Source organism: Chelon labrosus (assembly GCF_963514085.1).
Source record: "Chelon labrosus genome assembly, chromosome: 13".
Taxonomy (NCBI): domain Eukaryota; kingdom Metazoa; phylum Chordata; class Actinopteri; order Mugiliformes; family Mugilidae; genus Chelon; species Chelon labrosus.
Genome location: NC_140346.1, coordinates 14,339,145 through 14,361,825, shown reverse-complemented (window position 1 = coordinate 14,361,825; position 22,681 = coordinate 14,339,145). Strand labels below are relative to the sequence as shown.

Sequence of the window (22,681 nt, the reverse complement as noted above, 5' to 3'; positions counted from 1 at the left end):
CTCCGTTTGCATTTTTACTCTTTGTCATCACCTGTTAAATCACTTGAACTCTCTTCCCTTGCCTCTCCTAAACCACTTCATGCATTTTTTTCGTGCTCTCATCCCTCCCCAGTGAGTGCTATAGCGTGCAGTGCTGCGAGGCTTGTGTTATAAGAGACAAACATGTATGGCTTTCCTGTGTGACGCATAAAGGGGACAACCTGCCCTTTGTGGATAATAAGTGGACATGCTCCCTGTGCCCATCTGGGAGTGGGAGCTTAGAGGGAGGAAGCACACGAGTGTAGTCTTTATCTGTGTTTGCACGTATTCATCTGTCTCCGTTCTATATGTTCAGGTGCATGCATTGCCTATACGTAAGTGTACAAATCTTTGCTCCACGTGACTGTGTGCGTGCACTTGCATGCGCATCCACGAAAAGAGATGCTTTATCAAAGTTATATAATGTTCTTGTAAATTGAAGGGAGATATTGCCTCTGGTAATCCCACACACATGCATATACACATGGCACAAATGAATGCACACACACTCATGTGCAGCAGGAACACACATTCATCAATCTCTGAGAGCACAAACATGGTCCACACACACACAGAATCACATAGTGGAGGCTGCTGGTCATTTTAAATGGAATTTTCATTAACCCGCGGGAAAATTTGGGCCAAATAAGGGGATTGTAGCGGAGAGGAAAATAAGTAACGATTGGCCAAGGATGGGAGGGGCAGAACTCACTTATCATTTATGAGGCATTTGTTTCACAAGCTATTAGTGCAGCTCTTGATACAAAGGTTGCTCCTGGGTAAGGGGAATATTTCAGCTTCGTCTTACATACGCAAAAAAATAAATAAATAATTAAAATATTCACTAGGACATGAAGGATTATGTCTGCATTTTATTTTTTGAATATTCTTTCAGGCTGCAAATTTGCAAAGCATCCTTGTCCGCTTGAACAGAAAAACAAGGAGGAAGGTGGGGAGGACAAGGGAGAGAGAAATGAAAGGGGGAATAAACAGCCTGGCAGTAGCCAGCTGTTCCTCTTTGTGAAAACATCTGTCATAAAATTAGAAACTCAAAAAGAGGCAAAGTAGAAGAAGGCAAAAATACATATGCTATGAGGGGAAACAAAAAGGATAGGAGAGGGTGAAGGTAGATGGGGGAAAAAAATACTGTTTACTGTCTACCTACATTAGTAAGAAGCAGTCGGAGGAAAGAAACGGATTTTATTCTTTTATAATTCAGGTCTGATTTCTGTGTTTAGACTGTTCATACAACATAAGAATCAGATTTAATTAATTGTTTTACAATTGATTAAATGCAACCACGTTAGTCGGCATGCTAATTAGCTTCTGACCTGGTGCTACATGAGAAATCCTTTGCTGTGAACCATAAATATCTGTACAAATAAACAAGGCACTCATTCTGGGATTTGCCAATAAATCTATATTGTCAGTACGGCTGTAAGCTCATGTAAAACCTCATTCAAGTGCATAATAAGATCATGTCAGAAGTGACCTGTGAGGAGTGTGTTTGCTGTTTCAGAAGCACAGGGTCAAAGCCTCCAGCTACGGACAAAGCTGACATGCTCATCTTAAAATAAATAAATAAATGCCAGTGTGACAGAAAAAGATGCAATTAACATTCAAAATGTGCCATTTTCCAATGAGTTAAAGCAGGATCTGCATCCGTTTACCATGCTGAATACATTAGAACAGTGTTTTTCAACCACTGTGCCGCGGCACACTAGTGTGCCGTGAGAGATCGTCAGGTGTGCCGTGGAAAATTATCCAATTTCACCTAATTGGTCTAAAAACATTTTTTGAAAGCGAATTAATTATTATCTGCAAATAATATGCCATTGTCAAGTGTCTGTGTATATATATATTTGTGTACCTGTAGGCCAAGAGCTGTGTTCATCCAAACAGTAGTAGAAATATGAAAGATCATAAGACTTTTTTCTTTGTGTTTATTTGATTCCTATTCAAGACACTTTGACAAGAATGGCTTTATATTGTTAATGTAAGCTACAGAGTTTCATTTTTTTTTTTTTTTTTTTTTTACATTTTCGGTTGGTGGTGTGCCTTGTGATTTTTCAATGAAAAAAATGTACCTTGGCTCAAGAAAGGTTGAAAAACACTGCATTAGAAAACAGTAAGTATAGCAAACTTAAGGCCAACACCATGGTCTTACAGAAATGTCTTTCTTTATAAATTGCAAAATGTTCAATAGCCAGTTCCACTACTTTATATAATATATATATGTAATACATTGAAAAGAAAACTCCCTGAAATTTAAATACTAAAATTAGAAAATGTATTTAAAATTATTTAAATTGTATTATAGACTTTTTTTTAAATGACCTGTAGACACTCTCTTCTGCTGGAGAGCCTTGGTTTTGAATAACATCTAATCTGAGTTCATGTCACATGGCACTCAAAAGATGACGATTTGCCCTGAAATAATAATAATAATAGTAATAATGGACACCCAGCAAACGGATTCAAAAAAGAAGCAGCAGCTGAAAATAATTTTCAATCATTTCCAAGTTATTGAGCCGTGTGATGAAAAGAAAAGACTGCTGCTAGAATATGTCCTGGGGGGACCCTGAGCTGGCTGAGGCTGAAATCATGACGAGAACAGAGGAAGCGAGAGTAGCTGACAGAAAGGAGGGGAAGAAAGAGAGAGCAAACTGAGCAAGAAGATGAGTGAGAGGAGGAGGGGGTGACCGCTCCTGTAAGTTATGGTGAGCGAGAGTACACAACAGATAGAGACAGAGTCTTGCTCTCATGGGTGGTTGACTCTTGAAGCTCAGTTTTGCTGGAGGCTTCAAAACCGTGACAGACGAAGAAAGCGCAGCGTTCACTGACGTCAGTGAGTGACCAGCTTTCATAAGACCCTTCAACATATAGCTCTCAAACATACACAGCTTCATACAAGCACCTACTGCGCGTAAATATACGTTTGCATATTTGCATTTAAAAACAGAAACACACAATCACTTCAGGCAATACAGCTTTACAGGAGTTAACCATTCCACAGTTTGGAGACGGTTTCAACGTAGGCTATGTTTACATTCAAACAACAAGGACCTCTAAGAAGGCAAGGTGATGTTGGTGCACAGCAACAAGTCAGTATATGGAGGAGTTTGGGGTCGATGGATGGGTCATCACAGTATCAGATTTAAATAGAAGGTTTTCCATTTCCAAGTTTCTTTTGACCAATATAATGGACCTCGTTTTAATAGTTTCATTTGTCTGCACATGTGCTTGCCCAGTAACACTAGCGATGAGATTTGATACAGTGAGATAAGATGGCAATACTCCAACTTGTCCCAAGCTGATAAATAATTTAAGCAACACATCTTGTTGTAACACTAAAATGCAACCAGGTCAAAGCAAACAAACCACAAGTCTAGGGGTGATGTTTTATGTGCACAGCCTTTAAGCCAAACGACAAGTGAAGCCCAAACTGTGAGGTAAAACTAAAAGTCAATCAACGCAAACTAAAGACATAAAATGAAACAAGAACACAAGACACTTCAAAGTGGTCACAAGCTAGTTCGGTGGCTGTGCCGACTCCCCTGCTTTTATGCTTTCCTTCTCTTGCCTCGATAAGCAAGTGGCATCAGGTGCACTCAATCACCTGCTGCAGCCTCGAAGGACGGGCAACACCTGAGAGCACACAGGAGAGGAAAGGCACACCCAATATATGATTAAAAAAAATAATAAAATTGGCATGCAACAATAAGCCATGCTCTTGCCTCAGCGTGCCAATAACTAACTGAACATTAACCATAGTGTTGCCATGTTGTCAGTCTGATTTGTAAAGGGTCTGGGAAACACAGAAAAACAATGATTTCCAGCTCAAAAATGCACCAACTTTGCAAAACAGCACAGTCGTCAAGATTAAATACACTACACACATCAAGCCCACAGGCACAGATTAAAAAATACACAACGACACGTACTAAAAAACATCCGGGCAAACACATTTTAACACAACGCCAAACTGCTGAGACTCAGCAGAAAATAAGACTCGCAGACCTGTGTAGCATCTGCTGTAGTAAAATAAAGCCTAAAATCTATTGGAGTACCTTTTGTGGAACAGCTTTCAACATTTCTAATCAATAAAAAATATATATGTTTTTATTAATAACCCTTTTCAATTAAATTTGAAAATAAGCTAATACCTAAATTCAATAATTTAAAGTTCTCTGGATAAGAAAGTAAACCTGCAACACAAAATTATTTTAAAGCTCTGTTAAGTTTGATTTTAGATAAAGTTTCAATGGTTTATAGACATGCTAGCTATTTTATTGTTGCATGCACTAAGATCAGTGTTGTGCATGAACGTGTTCAATGAACAGTGTACACTGAACACCTGAACACATCATTTTTACAACTGTGAGCGTAGACGTGAGTTTCACTCAATCTGGAGGGAAATAATGACGTTCATCCCCGTTCAGGAAACCAGGGGTGCAGATCCAATGTCAGGATTGGGGGGGACACAAAAGTGACTTCTTTTTTTTTTTGCCGGCATGCAACTCATACCATGTCACCATAAACCGCAACTACGTAGAGGCTCGCCATTTTATTCAAAAAGTACTGCACAGGGAATCATTTACTGTGCTTACGTTTCTTGTTTATTTGTCCAGTGGAAATAATTTAGGTTATTTTTATTGGGGGTGACAATTCATGTTTTTCAGAAATTGAGGGGGACATGTCCCCTCCTTCCCCCCCGGGATCTGCACCCATGCAGGAAACGGAAAAAAACATTTAACGACAGCTGTCAGTCGTCGTGGGATTTACGGCATACAGCATGGCTGGTTCAGCTGAAAGAGCAGCCGTTTCCGGCACCACAGAACCAACTGATCCACACAAACAGTTGAGTTATTTACTAGTCTATACTAGTCAATGGTTATTCAAAAAAGCAGCACAGATCCTGGCGGAAAAAATATCACAGGCTGGAGATGGATGGGCAGGTCAGTCAGAGATTCTACTGAACAATATAGCTCGAAGCTGCTCATTTAAACAAACAAACAAAAAAACAAAAATGTGAACTATGAACGTGAACTAGTTCACTTTTACCTGTATGAACTGAACTTTGAACTACTTCTTGTTTAGTGTGAACTTGCACAACACTAAGATGTAAAATCTGCTGAGAGCAATTCATGAATCCTGGCTTTGTTGCTGCTTCCCACTGCATAAATCACAAATACATCAAATAAGAGTTGTGTCATCTGTCAATGTGTGTTGAAACGCTGCTATATTCCATAAACAGAGACCATGGCACGGTTTCTGTTTTGCCGATTGGTGTATACAAGCCATCGCCAGTCAACTCTGAGAGCCAACATTTGACAGCTGTGTTTAATTTCTTGTTCATTTTTAGTGACTTGGAAAAGCATGCGATTCTCTTTTGAATTTTATCTTTTAAACTCTTGTATCCTAAAACTACGATGACCTTTGTGTTGTATTTCTGTGAAGGTTCCTCAGTCATGTCCGGTTTCAAAGGGGAACAGTACTCGTAGAGATCTCCAGTTGTCTCCCGTTTTCATCTTTTTAACAATATCTTTGTGTTGATTAAAATACACTCATCGCAGATCTGTTTGCACAGTCCTCCCATATGCAACGTATAGCACCAACACATTACATTCTGTTGATATATAGAGTAGCATAGTTTACTAAAATTATTTCCATTTCTCATGCTACGTATTTCTTAATCCAGACTCGTTTATATCCATGACAGGACCATTACGAAGCTACCATGTAATGAAATGCATTATTAATAATGTCTGGCATGTGAAACAGATTACACTTATCCTCTAATAAAAAAGAAAAGGAAACATTCTGACATTGCTAAAGAGATACAGCCGAGGCTTAGGGGGTATGATTAAATGTACAATAAGCTGTTACTCACGCTCACAATATACCTTTACGTAATGAGGTTCCTATTCATCAGCCAAGTGACAAACAGGTCTGAAATTATAGTAGGTGTAGGGAAAGTCTAATTTCTAACTTTATGATCCTAGATTTGACCCATACGTTTAATATTTCAGTATTTTTTTCTGAACAATGGTTTATTTAATCAAACTGAAGACACTGCATAGGTTTTCCAAGTTCCTCTGACTGACATTGTCATCATGGAACAGACTAATCCCCGAGATGAAGTGTGCGTTGACGGTTGACTTATTTACGTAACAACAGTGAAGTCGTGTCCATCCGCTTGCATCTCTCACATGTGTGTACATATCTAATCTGTCATGCAATCTGAATGAATAACAGCTTATTTCTTGCATGCCATGGGTGACTCAACCCCCCTCTGCGCCTAACGTGCCGTGCCCTTTGTTTCTACCACTGAAGGTTATTTCAGCCGTCTGTGCTGAAATAACGAAGGGACAGACACTGTAATGATGCTGTTACATTTTCAACATAAAGGCACTTCATGCATAGTTAACGCCAGTATAGACATTGCTCCACCTTGGATGACTCCCGTTTATATTTAGGGCGGAGCGCACAGTTTGTGAAGCGTGCAGAGCAAGCCAGATGTAGCTGGCAGAGCTGGGTCAAGGCAAAACAACAGAAGTAAGTAAATGATGTTTCTATATCTTTATGTCAAGGCAGATAAGTATCAGTATAAGTACATTTAAAGTGCCATGTGGAAATTATCTATATCAAAACATCTTAGCACGCCGGAAATTGTTGTGCAGAGGTAACATAACGTGTGGGAGTTCTTATTGCTTAGAAATAAAACCAAAAAAAGTTTCTAACACAAGTGATGCTCATGATGGATTGGATTTATTGTCAATGTCAAACAGATGCTCCCCTGAAGAACCTGATAAACTCTTTAGCAGATGGTAATCTGACCTAAATCTCCATCACACACACTTTGATTGGCGTTACTTAATTAAGACCAATCTAACATTGCTCCTCAGAGAAAAAAAAAAGGCTGGTGATAGAAAGAGTGGTGACCCTGCCATCAACACAATGTCAGCCCTGGGGGACGCTTCTTCTGTGATTTAAAAAGAATAAATAAATAAATAAAAAGAGCACCACATCTTAAAGGATTTGACTTAGAAACACAGGACCGCTGCATGTATGATGATTAACATGCACATTCTTGACAGCTGACCTTTAAATTAAGTGGTCAAATTTCTGGCTGTGTTTCTGTGCCATATTTAATGTTATGAAAGCACGATTAAATTTGCATCCATCATCCAGCTCCACAGTGACCCTGGAGCCTTTCAGTCACAAAAAATTGCAACATAAGTTTTTGTTTCATTTTTTTTTTTTTCATGTAGCAACACCATTAGGCAGTCGACTGCAGAGTATTCCTAGACAAGTAGTGTTGGGTGATTAAGCACCGTACATTGAGCACAGCTGATTACCTATCTGAGAACAGATGGCTATCAGATGAGGCTTTCCATCAAACTCCTTCCGCTGGACAGGGTTCACGTCTGGAGCAGAGAGGCTAAGTGACAATAGCCAGAAAATTAAAGGGAAATTGCTCTCAATTCAAGGACCAAAAACAGGGAAGCATAACTTTCTTTGTTAGTCTGGTGTAAGGAAACTCACTTCTTGTCAGAGTGTGAGTCTGATAGTGCGGCATTTGGATTTAATTGTGTACCTCTGCATGCAATCAGAGCCATTTTGCTGGTGCTCAGATTACACGTACGACTATGTTGACGTTACTATGACGTCTGTCACCGCATAAAGCCCGCCCAAATGATTTGATTGGCCTGTTAGTGAATAATCAGTTCCCAATGGAGCAGTTCCAGACCAACTTCCTGTCTCAAAAAAAGAAAAAGATCTGAGGGCGGCGACATTCGTCTGTGTTCCTGGCAATTTCTGTGAAGGAATATTTGAACAAACAGTCTTGGTGAAAAACTTTGAGAAGATCCATTGCTATTACCTGAGCCTGTCTTTGCACAGAGGGAGAGTTGATTTAGTATCTATGAGCAGATGGTTATGGGAATTTCCATCAAATTTGCACAGCTGGACAGAGTACACTTCAGATAAAAGAAAGGGGCCTAATCTGCAGGACTACTACAGATGCAGATTTATTTTAGGCCCCTTTGATACAGTCAGGTTAATAGCGATTCGGACACTGGCACGTTTAATAAATTTGTTACAGGTGTTTTTCACAACACATTCAAATTACAGTTATATAATGAATATGGACTTGGAATGCAGACTTTCTTATTTGAGGGTGTTCCCATCTAAACTAGAGGAAAGGTGTTTCATACATCTGATTGGACGCCTGACTCTGTAGTCGTTAAATGTCCAGATGTGCCCTATTATTTCTTCAACAGTTAACCAAGAAAAGGTTCTAGAGTTTTATTTTTAGTTTCTCAAGTGTGGCATTTCAGGTTTGAAAGTGTGGCTGTGAACATTCAAATTACATCAGAAGTGGCCAAATCGGGGCCAAATTTGTGTTTTCTGTAATGTTGTGTTTTGTGAAATGTCGTTGTGTTTTGACCTTCAGGGCCACCGTAGTAGCCATCTTTTTTTTCCATCTTTTTTTTTCTGGATATTCTGTTCTTGAGACATAGAAATGTGAAGAAGAGCTGTCTCTATTTCCTCGGGAGGCTAAGGTCGTTTAACATCTGCTGGAAGTTGCTGGACATGTTCTACCAGACTATCGTTGCCAGTGCCCTCTCCTACTCTGTGGTGTGCTGGGGAGGCAGCACTAAGAAGAAGGACACCTCGCAGCTGGACAAACTGGCAGAGCTGGAGTCCCTGACATCGGTGGCAGATGTAAGGACCTTGAACAAACTCTGGTCCATCATGAACATTGTCCACCACCCTCTACACGACACCATAGTCAGGCAGACTATGCTCCACGGACAGGTTGAGGAGGTCGTTTGCTGATACTACTATATATATTTTACACAACATTATGTCCATCTTTTATATAGAGTATACACTATTCTGACATTATTCTCTTGTCACATTTTCAAAGAGAATTTTAATTCTACGTAAACAACTTGAAATCATTATGTGTTTCTCAGTGCAGTTTTCACAATGAGCGGCTCATTAAAATAATATGACACAAGCTTGAAAATGATCAGCCATGAGAAAATGAGTGCTGGAAAGCGTGCATGCAGGGACAGTAGGACTTTCACCGTGCCTGCACTTAAAAGCTAGTATAGTAATTACTTTCAAAACATATCTATAAGCTTTATTGCCCTGCAAGTCTCAAAGGGGCCTCGGTTGTAACATAAAGCATTGCCATCGGGTTATAGCTAAAGCTCAGCATCATCAGAGGATTTTAAGGTGAAGAAAAGGCAGAATACTCTACCATGATCCAGAGAAACAGAAAGATGCATTTTACGTCTGCGTTAGCCCATATCACATGTATGTAGTGAAGGTTTTAAAGGAATTTAACTAATGATAGAGAACATGAAACGCAGTGTGGGCTAATATGAGACTGCTGTGATATATGTTGTCATAATTATTGTATGAATTCTTGAATTATGTCCAAAAAATGTATTCAGTATTTTATGTGACTAAACTGAGTCAGTTGCGCTAAATGTACAAAAATCTCTGTAGATTCATTCATTCATTCATCTTCTGTAACCGCTTGTCCTGTGAAGGGTTGCGGGGGGAGCTGTCATCAGGCAAGAGGGGAATGCCCTGGACAGGTCTATTGCAGAGCTAACACAGAGAGACAAGACAACCATTCACACTCACACACACACCTACGGCCAATTTAGAATCACCAATTAATCTAATGAGCATGTCTTTGGACAGTGGGAGGAAGCCGGAGAGAACTCACGCAGACACAGGGAGAACATGCAAACTCCACACAGAAAGGCCCCAGTCGGCCCATGGATTCAAACCTTCTTGCTGTGAGGAATCAGTGCTAACCACCACGCCACTGTGCTACCCTGCTCTGTAGATTCTTTCTAATAAATTCTGTTCACAAAAAGGGGGCCGATGTGAGGCCAAAATCTAAACAGTTCCTCCTTAACCCAAGTGTACAATGAAATATGACATTCATGAGAATGGGACAACCCAAAAACATGATGCTTCCAGCCTGCTGTGGATGCGGAGGGATAGCACACATGCGAAAAAAGTTTCCAAGCGTAGAACAAAATTACAAGTTTTTTTATTTTTTACTCTTCTTATAGATAGACTGTTGCTATTTCCTTAATTTTACCCAAAACTTTAACTTCAGTCGTAATGGAACAAAATACTTTGCATTGTCTTTTTCTCGAATCCAAAATGCATTAAAACAAAGGTACACCAGAAACAGAGCGCATATTCATATTAGTCAGGCAATCAAAAGCCTCGGGGTTATTGGTATCTTTGTCCCTGAGTTAGCAGAAAAACAAAACTGTTACCAAAATGCCCTCCAGCCTTTGTTCAGTACATGTGCTTCTGGCTCATGGCTGCTTCATCCAGAGGGAGGACCAAGAAAGTCATTCAAAACGTGGGTTCTCGCTTGCGTGTCTTCTTTTGGAAGAGCCAGAGTGCGGCCAGCCTCTGAGTCACCTCGATATAAGTGCACTGTCTAAAACTGTATATCTCGCATGCATATTTGTGCTTTACAAATGTACTACTATTTGTAACAGCTCAGTGACTCGGAGCGTGTGGCTTCATACCCCAGGTAAGTATAAAGGCTGATAAAGATCCTGCAGCATCTGCACAGTGTCTACTTTAGTAGCAACTTCATCATTATTTATCTGGCGTGATCCGATGAGTGTGACATTATGGTTTTTAATGCTTTAATAGTGGGCATCTGATAAAGATAGAAAACCGTACACACACACAAAAAGGGAGGATTTTAATCCTATTTTAATTTGCTGTGCATGTTTCAGTTACTGTAAATAAATATGTCACAATAGGCTCTTCAAAAGCTGTAAAAAGTAAAATCTAAAGTAAAGTAATCTACATCCTCTTTAGGGTTTTAAGAGAACCTGAACGCTACTTCCTTACCTGTGCTGACATCAGTGATAACTCCATTATCCCTGGATCCGTGGCTGCCAGATCCCTTTCGTTGGAAAAGTAAGTCTGTTGACAGAAGAGGAGTGCAAATGAGAATAAAGACGAGGACAAGGAAGGTTCTTCAAAACAGCTCCGCTCTGCTTTGCCGAGTGTAGCTGCGGATGTACTTCATAATGACATGATAAATGCTTTTCATGCTTCATGGAAGAGTTTGTTCACTCCACGTCTCTCTCTCTCTCTCTCTCTCTCTCTCTCTCTCTCTCCCCCTCTCTCTCTCTATGTGAAGCATGCTAGGCAAACTCTACAAAATTACTGATGCCGGTGTAGCTTTGCCACGCAAACTATTGTGATGCTATCACCCCCCAATGTCTTCCTGCTACCACATATTTCTAGTTGAACCTCATAATCCCAAAGGTGAAATTTTGAATTATTTATCTCCCTTTGAAAATTTACATACAAATCCTTCATGCGTGTATTGGTTTTTTTTCTCCACCAGTTACAAAGTGTTCTTAAATTGTAGATTTGTGATGTTTAAAACTCTGCAAGATCTGATAGCCTAGCCTGGAAGCCATCCCGAAACTTACCCTGCCCAAAACATTTTACTTTTTCTCGTAGGGAAAATTTGGTCTGGAGTCCGACTCTGGAGGCTTTATGGACAGACAAGTAGCAGTGACATAGTCAAACACAGTATCTGAGCACTGTTGAGCTGAATTTGCTTTCGACAAATTGGCTCTGATTGGTTGTAGGACTATCCAATAGCATTCAAAGGTTTTGTTTCTTTCTCTGTATCAGTTGAAACATCTATACAATTCTGATAAACCAGGGCTACACCCATAGTTTGTCGACAACTTTGCTACCATAGGCAAACATCAAGCCAGTGCAACAACATGAGGCATACTATAGTAAGCACTATTACTTACTTGCCCGACAGCATCTGTCTTGCAGCATTTAATTCTCTGCCATCGTATCCATGCTGACAATACTGAGCTTCTTCTTCTTCCAAACAGAAGATCCATTACTTGGAGGTAGTTGCATAGTGCCACAACAGGTATTCAGGCCACCGAGTGGGAAATAAAAAGGATTAATTCTCCTTATCGCAAGTCAGTGTACCACCAACATGATACTGGAGCTGTGAATTTAGGTTAAATTGTTGCTGTTACTTTAATTTATGTCATCATGTGTTAATCACTGTGAATAATCCAGCATTTACAGCTGCAGACATGGTTTTAGTTTGATCTTATTTAATGGACTTCCAATTTACTTTTTATCACTCGTTCATGTTTTCATAGTTGAACAGCAGCAAGTGAACATGGAGAGGGAGCCACTTGACATATATTATCCGTTTAGCTCTGGGAGAGGGGCACATCATGATATAAACTATGGTGTGAAACTGCACTTGTATTCTGCATTGTACGTTTTAAGGTCCATCCGTCAAATCATTTGGGATATTTAGGGTTAGGACAACAACTACCTAACACCACAACAGTACATTCAAAAATAAGCCATATTCAAGTTTTCTGAAAGTTTCAATCTAAATTTAGCATGAACACATTTTTGGAAAATGCTAATTGATGTTACACATTTCAATCCACCACAGTCAAAGTTATTCAGTAGCCATCTGCCACGTTTTGCCATCTGCCTTTTTGCCATTTCAGTGAAGCAGAAGCTTCAATGTCTTCTTCAAGTGCCTGATATAGTTTACACTATTGTTTTTTTTATTAATATACCAAGTTTTCTATCTAATCTATGCATTAAAATTGTTTTAGCTTTCTATGAATAACATTCTTTTACAAGAAAACTGGAAAAAAAACATGATGGAGACCCACTTTCACCCTGAAAATGTTACGACTGTAATCCTTACACTACGTAGGATGTATTGTGTGGTATACTGAGATAAGTTTGAAATGCATTTTCGTGTTCATACAAATGACCTCAGAGGACTCACACAAATCCTGTTGCTCAGACACAGTCATGCATGTTTTGCTTGTCTTTGCTTTAAATGAGCCTGTCCGTGTTGTTGAAATTTATTTCTAAAGACAGATTCACCCCGAGCCACGTGTGTCTCCAGTGTCACTGCACACCAAGCTGCTAAGTGTAGACCTCTATTGTATTGTGTGGCCTTTGGAGCAATTACTACCGCATGAGAAAACCCCCTTAAAATAGTCCCTGTTCTGGCTCTGCGCTGTGTGTAAGCGAGAGACAATGACTCTATATTGTGCATGTGCGTTTACGTGTACATCTGAGTGTACTGTACATGTTTGTGTGTGTGTGTGTGTGTGTGAGCCATGGCTGCTCTAGAGCCATGTGTGGCCCTTTTATTCAGTGCAGTCCATTTAAGCGGAGTTGGTCATTTTGCCTGAAGGTTAGTGAGTACAGCTGTCAGAAGCTTGAGTGAGACACAAAGTGGAAAGCAAACTGACAGATAGACAGGACGTTGACAGTTTCTGAAATACTTTTATCTTATCAGATTAATTTATTAAGTACGCCACCAATATTTATATGAATTATTGTGCTTGCTTTGCGTCTTATGTGATCATGTTGCAGTGATACTGTCGGTCTCAGATGAATTCGCCTGCAGCTTCTCTGTGCGTCCGCATATTGTGCACAATTATCCGCAACACATCCACTTCCCATCTGTCTAAAACACCATTTGGCATATATGGAAAAAACACTTGGATATCAGCGTAGCCACAAAGACACTTTGTAAACTTCACACACACATACATGTGAACTGACATTCAAAAATGCCTGTCTTATTTCACTGTGCGCTTTTTCTTTTTTCATATATTGGGATTTCTAAGAATAGATACAGTATATATGCTAGTGCTTTTAATTTGTACAGAACAAAAAATATGTACAAACGCTTTCATAAACTGCAAGAAATAGTAGTAAAAGGAGGTATGTTGATCAAAGATAGATGCTTTGAAAGGGCATTAAATGTGCAGTACTTGCGACAAAGACAACAAGCTTTACGCATGAATAAATCTGCTTCCTTCCTTATGTGATGGGTGTGTTGGCAATATTTGCGTGTTTACACATAGACAGGAATGCATTAATTTGAAGTTATCTTTCTGTCAATCTGACAAATGCAATCAAGTATTCACCCTGCTTTTAACTCTGGTTTAGTGTCTCTATAAAGTGATATGAATATGAATATGAATCTCTATGCAGGGGACAAGATTTGGGGATCTCTCTGTTTGGTGTCTGAGTAGTATTGACCAATCACAATTGAGTGTGCTATGGTTACACGCAAGTAGCAGTCCATATGGGGGAGAGCAAAAGAGGCGGAAAGCCTCGCCATACCCAGTTGCTGAGCTAGCGAACACGTCAAACAGAGCTGTCATGCAAATACCTTAAAGGTGGAGTCAGTGTTCCCTGAGATTCGTATTAAAACAAACACCCCTTCCTTAGTAAGAAGCTTGGCCCCCAGCAACGGCACAATGAGTAATCTAACTGATGTTAGCTAGGTATCAAACTGCTGCTAGCGCCTCCTTTCCACCATTTACAATGTACAGCAGGGGTCTTCCACGTTTTCCAGGCCATGGACCCCCAAACTGATGGAGAGATGGAGTGGAGACCCCCTACTTATGTATATGTGTATTTAAAGACATTTAAATTTATGGAAAAAAAAATTTGTGACACCCCTGCAGTACCTCCACGGACCCCCTGTTGAAGACCTCTGATGTACAGTATTTGATGAGAAGGGCTGACTGACTCCACCTTTAAACAAACCTGTTGTAGTGAACCTGTTAACTGAGTGAAACCTGTTCGATCGTAAATGTTGTCTGTCAACTCCCAGAGCATTCGCGTGTCTCTTGTTGCTTGTCGAACTACAGTTATGGAAGAGGTAGTCTTGTTGTGTATATCAGTTATCTGTTACCTGGATACACCGAAAAAACCTGCCTGTACTTCTGGTAACGATGCTATGAGCAATGAGAATCACACCATACTGTGAAGTTGGTCGTAAATCCAAAACAATAAACTGAAAGAAGCTAAAATGTTTATTCAGTTTATTATAAAAGAGTAGTAACAAGTTTTACAGAGAACTTACAGTTCAGGTACATACATTAGTTCTTCCGTTCTTTGGCATGCTGACCAAGTAAACGCAGTCATTACACTTTATGTAATCAGTTTTATTGTACAGCGCACATCTTTTTCAGAGCTTTTGCTGCTAGTGGTGTCAAGGCTCCCACGCAAGCCCCAATAACTCCACCTGCCGCTGCTCCTATGGCAATGCAAACTGGACCTCCAGCCACTAGTGCCCCAGCACCGATTGCCATACCCACTTCAGCCGTTGGCGCAATCATAGCAGTTTCAATGAATTTATTTTTCTTCTCAGCCTTTTCTCTCGATTGTCTTTTATACTCTTCTTCCAGCCTCTCAAGCTTTTCCTGCAGGAGTTCTCCTTCAAGCGAGGCTCTCAGTTCTTCTTCTTCTCTGCGTTTCTGCTCTTCGTTGTCCTTCATGATCTTCATTGCGCGTTCCTGGATCGCTCTCTCAGCCTCCTGGAACATGGCATTTGTGTAAAATGTCCCATCGTTGTCGCTGATCATGCTTTTTATTTTCACAAGCAACTGGGGTACCTGACTCCTATTAGTAACTGTATTACTGAACACGTGATACCGCCAGTGACAGTCTTCAATCAGGTGGCTTAGTTTTCCACACTTGCTAAAGTAGTCTTCGATTGCTGTGTTTCGCAGCTTCTCGCCATGCGTGAAGAGAACCATGGAGTAGGCTGCAGCTTCGTCACCAAACACCAGACGCAGGAGTTTCACGGTTTTCTGTTCTTCCTCTGTGAATCTAGTGCCCAACTGGACCACGATCAAGAACACGTGGGGACCGGGGGCAGAGAGAGAGATGCATTCTTTCAGTTTTCTGATCAGCTCGTCTTCTTTGTACTTTGTGTCAAACATTCCTGGCGTGTCAATCACAGCAAGCATGCATCCGTTCACCACTCCTCTGGCCTTCCTACACTCTGACGTCACTGAGCATGGAGAGAGGGTTGTCTCAAAAACCTGTCGTCTCAGGATAGTGTTTGCCGATGCGCTCTTCCCATTTCCTGTCTTTCCGATCAGGACTATGCGGATTTCTTCATCTGGATTGAAACCTACAAAACATCATAGAAAAAACCTTTACTTCTTGGCTTGTAACAAATTGTTGTTCAATATGTCTTTAATGATGATGTTCCCCCTTTACATACAATATAATGCAAGCACCAGTAACAATCAAAAATGTCTCAGGGTATGCCAGAGCAGTTTACTGATCCAATTGACAACCAGGTTGGTTGCTTTAGAAAGGCAACTGACATACAATCCATGTATTCTTGTGCAATGCATTTTGCTTTAAAATGATTCTGTTCTATGTCCTACGAGCTGTTTTCCATGTCAAAAATACAAAAATACAACTAATTCTTAGACATCTTGTTTAAATTTTCAGGTGGACGTTTGGTTAGAAGTGAGCTAAAGTTAAATTCTTTCTAACTCCACAACCTCAGATTACTTTCTTTTTTTAATCTTGTTGTTCAGCCACAATGAATGCTACAACTTCTTCGCATATGCAACAGTGGTCCCTAAAACCTAGAAACACATTTTAGGTGCCTCTGCATAACCGCCCTGGGCCCTCTGTGAGGGCAACCACTGAGAACAACATAGCTTTGAGGATTTTCTTTTGCTGAAGTTGCATGAAAGCTGGATCGGCATTGGTAAACCAGTGTCACTTAGTTCTTTGTCACATACAACAATATTGCATATACTGTAGCCTTGATCAGTTATACCAAAGCTCTTGGGTCTGTGGCTAACAAAATACAAAAGATGGGTTTAGCTTAGCATAAGGGCCAGAAGAACAGGGAAACAACAACCTTGAAAATAAAAATTGCCTCATGGGACAAAGAGATTCAAGATTCAAGCTTTCCCGTCGGCTCTGAGCAACTTAATGGCTTTTCATGAGGTTGTTACACAAGTCTCAGTTCTCGTGTAACATGGGAAGGAAGAAATACTATTCTGTGGATAAAAAGTGTTGGATCTCACAATATATTCCAAGAGTTATAAAAAGAATTGCTTTTTTATTTATTTATTTTTTTTACAAAAACAAATGCAAGATCATCACTAAAGAGATCGTGTTAGAGTTCCCGACCATATCCTGCCAGACAAATATTGCTTCAATGCAGGTAAATGCTCTACGTCGTGCTCAACAATACACCACCTCGAGTCCTTGCTCACTGAGGGAATGAAAGGAGAAAAATGACCACCATCCTCTCAAAACTTCAATACTAAGAACCGGTGGAACGACCCAGGTGGCGGTGACGGTATGCCTAGAAAGAACAACTGTGGGAGTCAATTCTGGCATCTTAACATAAATACAGACTTAACCCTAAACTGATATCAAAGAAGGATATTAACATAGTCTGCCTTTTAAATTTGTACATAATTTACAGTTTATTACAACTATTATCTTTAAACCAAATAATAATATGTATAACATTTTTTTGGAAGAATGTACTCTGTGTTCTTTTCCAGTTTTGAAAATCTGTTGTCATCATGAGATTTGTCTACCTGTGGTAACATCCATGTTGTAATATAATTGTGGGGAAAAAAAAAAAATATTATTTAGGGAAAATAAACAATAACCCTATTTGCACAATAATTTAGAACAATGTGTATGTCCACAGGTATTTCTATTGGTTAATTTCATTTAATTTCATTTAATACTTTGGCTTTGCGTATGTACATAAGCACTGAATTAGATGTTGATGAACTGGCAAATGCTTTATCCTCATTTTGTTTACTTTTTAAAATATATCTATTAATCTATGTGATGCCATTTCCCTTCATTATTTTTGATTAATTTGACAAGAGCAGTGCAAACACACTGACAGAGAACTGTCACACTCATCAAATAAAAGAGCATAAAAAACTAGACAATTCCCCTGCGGGAAATCGCGAGAGTGATGCAGTGGCCGCAGCAGTCTGCGATACCATGCTATATTGCTGCGACAGTACGATGCTACGATGCTATGATGATGCTACTATGCCAAGATGCTACTACAATGCTATGATGCTAAGATACTAAGATGCTATGATACTAAGATGCTACAAAGCTAAGATACTATGTTGCTACGATGCTAAGATGCTACAATGCAATTATACTAAGATGCTATGATGCTTTAATGATCACCTGTTCATATAGTGATAATATAATCCCGGTGAAAATATTTGCGACTTACGTTGCAAATAATTTCATGTTTGACTACAAAAAGTAATGGTCAGGTCAAGACAGGTATGAAAGTATTCGCGACTTACGTCGCGAATGTCTTTACTACCATGAGCAGCAGCTATAACAAAAAGCACAACTCAAATAGTCATTTAAGGCCTGGTTCCTTCTGACTGGATGGGTGTGAGTTTGATGTCATGCAGGGTACAACAAACCAAACAGGATGAGGAGGATGCAGTAGGCCTGGCTGAGAGAGAGAGACACTGAGAAGGGTCGTCCTTTACGCCCTTCTACAAACTGAAGGGCAGGTACAGGCAGCAGAGCCCTCCCAGCTCCACCTGAAAGCCAGCATCAAATAAGGAAGAGAGTGGGAGGGATCTCACTAGGATCCCCAGACAAAGAACGAGCAAATCGTAACAATTGATCGTTAATCATAATAATTTTAACAATAAAACTCATTACTCCTACCTGAGCAATAGTTTAACAGTTTACGGCACAGTCTTACAGTTAGAAAAACAATAATATTAAACTTAACACATCCAGGCTGTAACAAGGAACCAGCGATGAAGTGAAGACCTTCAAATTGTCCTGCGAGTCCAGCTCTTTGTCTCATATTGGACGTCACTGCAGTCTGTCTGGATCAGCTGGAGGAAAACTATAGGCAGACAAACAGACATGTCAAATAATGTTATGTAACATACTTAATATAACTCTTATGAGTGTTCAACAGCTCATTATTTATTTAATTAAAAACATCATATTATATTAAATTACTCCAATTATATATATACTGTCATTAACGTTGTTGCAAGCCATAAATGTTTCCTACTTTATGTGGTGGAATAATATATTTTTCAGTTTGACACAGTTTAATTTAAAAATATCTTCCCTTTAAATTGTAAAACTTCAACATTATTACTGTGATAAGCACCCGCTAGCAAGGCGGCGAATTAGCCGGCGGCTAACCCCACTAGCCTCCGCGTTAGCTCACGGCGAACTGCCGCGGCTAATTCGTGTTTAACTCCCGCGGGTCCGCGGTTAAATCCCGGTTAGCTAGCGGTTAGTTAGCGGTTAGCTCGAGGCTAACTCCGCGGTTGAGTCCGCGGCGTTAAGGTAGCGGCTAGCTAGCTCCGTTAGCTCCGCTAGCTTGCTAACATACATGAGCTATGCTGGAAGGCTAGTCGTCGGCTAAATCACTGGGCGGCTAGTCGTTAGCGTCTGTTAGCAGTTTAGCTATTCACTGACCTAATAAGATGAAGGAAACGGGTCAGGGATGTTGTGTCAGGAGTTTCAGCAAAGCAGCCAGATATAATTTGTGTTTAAAATAAAGGAAAAGGTCAAAAATGACTGAGAAGTTGTCATTCAGTCAATGAGAAGAGCTATAGCTAAGAGGCCCAGCAGCTGTGTGAAAGCACCAAGGGAGACATGGATGGTTTGGGGGGTTTTAATGTTTTGGCAGATCATGTTTTCCACTGAGAGCTCTTTTCCCGCCTCTCGTCCCCTGCAGCTGCGTGTGTGAACGTGTGTAAGCTGGTTGGGGTCTGGTTGTCATGGCTACCAGGGTCAACTGCTCCTGTTCGAATGTCAGTTGGAAGACGGGGAGAGAGAGAGAAAATGCTGAAATATCGCCTCGAACAGGAAGGACTTGTGGCCAAACCGTATTTCCAATCATTGAACCGACTTAACTTTGGGCATCTTGAGGCTTTCCTGAACGTCTAGATGTGTAATTTGTGGGTAAAATGAAGAAATGTGACCTATTCTAAGCGATTCAAAGAAAGGTTACGTCTGCTTTCCTCCAGAAATTTCCCTGCCTTTTTAACATGGCAGTCTATGGAGCTGTGGGTGGGTGTTGCTGGCGCATCTTTGTGTCTGACGCCAAAACTATAAGACTTACAGCTTTAGCAGACGAATTTGAGTGAGAAGACAAATTTTCCTACGTTTCTATGTATAAATTATGTCTGTCGTGTGAAATTTGTGGCCACGGGAGCAGTTTCTGTGCAGTTTTTTGACTAACTTTCTTCTCCCCTCCTCACTCTAGCTGATGATGTCATCCACTCTAGCACAAACATTCCGCGCAATACACACCCATTATAAACCCTGAAATTTGAGTAAAAACCTACACAACTCTGAGGCTTCATAGTTTAAAAACGGTAAAAGTTGTCGACAAGTGAAGTGAATCTCTGAAGAGAAGGCAAGAGTACCTACGTTTTAAAGTTTAAATGAAGTCTCTCGGTTAAAGTATGCCAGAGCAGTTCATTGTTGAAAATGTCTGTTGAATTTTTTTTTTTTTCGGGCTTCTCCATTCATTTCAATTGGGAAATTTGTCGCAGTTTTTTCGCGACTACGTCGCGAAAAAATCTTGTTTGAAAGAACTGTATAGAAGCACACCGAGTCCGATCGAGACGCACGTTTTGATGTATTTTGTGTCTGTGTGCGACGAACGGTATTTGAGTTGAAAGGTTTCGAAAATGCGTAGGAAAAAGTTTAATAATAATAATAAGAAGAAAAAACGTAGTGAAGAACAATAGTTTGCAGTGCTTCGCACTGCAAACTATTGACTCCCATAGCTTTGCTATGAGGGTCAATAGTTTGCATTGCGTAGCACTGCATCACTAATAACATCACGGGTTGCTGAGGTTTCACAACTGTCAATCAATTAGTTGCATAGCAAAAACTAAATAAAATATGTTCTGGGTTTAAAAAGCAGAACTGCGTACAGGTTCTAGTTGCAGGTCTTCAGAAGTACGGTCAGTAGCCCGAAAGAGTAAGATAGATCAGAAAGAACAGATTACCTGTGTACATGTTCCTTGCAGTCGCCATTTCTTTTGTACCTGCCTGCGTTTTAACACTGTTGGCCACAGGTTTACAGATTACAGACATACGCATCCAAATCCTCAATGCAGCTGTTACTTTCTTAGCATGAGACGGGCCTTATATAAGCGCTCAATAGTTGGAAGATTCCATATACTTTGTTTTAAAGTCATCTCTCAAGTTCAACCACATTCCATATGCTGTCTTTTTCATGGTAAGTCAGATCTGCAAATGGTAACCCAAAAGTATAAGAGTGTAAAGTACACAGCCTGTCTGTTTGTCAGGAAGTAGTTTAAGTGATACTTAACACTTTAAAGAGGATAATTAATGTGACAACTTTTGGGAAACTCCCATCCTTTCAAAGAAGCTGACTAATCTGCCGATCTGAAAGGTTATCAGCTCCTCTTCAATTTACAGAGACAATTTCCGATAAACACAGGCACAGACACATTTACTGTCACTGCTGAATACTGGAATGCGTTTTCTGTTTCAAGGACAGGTTTTTTTTTATGTCTCTGTATGTCACCGCACATATTCCCATGTCACTGATGGGAACCGTACAACCTTTCCGTGTTCTTCTCATGCCAATGTTTTAGATGCCTTTACACGGGTAACTGATTTTAATCGGCAGCTCAGTTCCAGTAAACGCAGTCGCTCGCTGAGTTTTATTAAGCTGCGTTTTGTTTGCTCTAAGAGGCCTGTCACTACAGACGTATGAGCACATTTGACTTGTTTCTATTCATATGTGCGTCACCTCACATTGCCTTCAACTCAAAAACACAAGGATTTATTTTGCATGTAGAAACAGTAAAGAAAACAGAAACACATCGGTAAAATCTTGGCAGGAAAAGGCCGAATATATACAGAACAAAAAATAAAATACTTGTAATTTTTTTTATTTTGTTACATATTTTCAGATAGACAGAATAGCCTGTGTGATGAGAATCTGAATGAAAGCCTAAATAAAGCCATCTGTATAAAAAATTTAGCATTACAGCGGACTAGGTGGGTGCAGCAACATTTACAAACATCTGGCTTTCACTTAAGTCTCTAGGAGCTTTCAGCTGTCTTTATGAACTGCTGTGAGTCTCCAGATTCTGCCTGTACTGCAGCAACACGACAGGTGGACAGCGTACAAGGAAGCGCAGAGAGGTCTCGACAGTAGTTATACACAAGCAAAATTTCCAGTCCCACATATGAGCTCATGTATGTAACTTCCAGCATTGTCTGCAAATGTCTTTATCATATAATAGATCACAAAATGTACAATGCCCTAAATATTTAAACTTATTAATGCCTTATGGGAAACGCCAGACAGGAAGAAACCAGGAAATGCACATGTTCCGCTTTCACGGTTTTGATGTCATCCATTCATTCATTCATTCATTCATAAAGACTAGATACAATTACACAAAATTCCTCCTCAGGATTTATAGGTTAGCCTAATAAATTAAGTGATAACTACACTACTGACAAACTTCTGTCTTGTTTTGTGTCCTTGTGAGTCTTGAAAGGCGCTTATAAATAAAATGTATTATTATTATTATTACTATACTTTATACTATGCTTACTTTCCACTACTGTCTAAAGAAAATAATCAGATAATTTTTTTTTGTGATCAAATTTTTATTTACTTTGAAGAGATAAATATATATATATTATATATAGAGAGAAAAATATATTTTTGTAACATATGCCCATCTTACAAAAATAAATCACA

General features: G+C 39.8%; 1 protein-coding gene across 1 annotated transcript; it reads right to left on the bottom strand.

Moving 5' to 3' along the window:
- Positions 1 to 14,955: 14,955 nt before the first annotated feature.
- On the bottom strand, positions 14,956 to 20,970 carry LOC311498094 (GTPase IMAP family member 9-like; the record flags this gene model as incomplete). The annotated part of the gene is made up of 2 exons (XM_084558535.1): positions 14,956 to 16,048; positions 20,943 to 20,970. The coding sequence occupies 2 exons, from the start codon at positions 20,968 to 20,970 to the stop codon at positions 15,075 to 15,077; spliced, it is 1,002 nt and encodes a 333-aa protein (XP_084414661.1). The 3' UTR covers positions 14,956 to 15,074.
- Between the last annotated feature and the right edge of the window lie 1,711 nt (positions 20,971 to 22,681).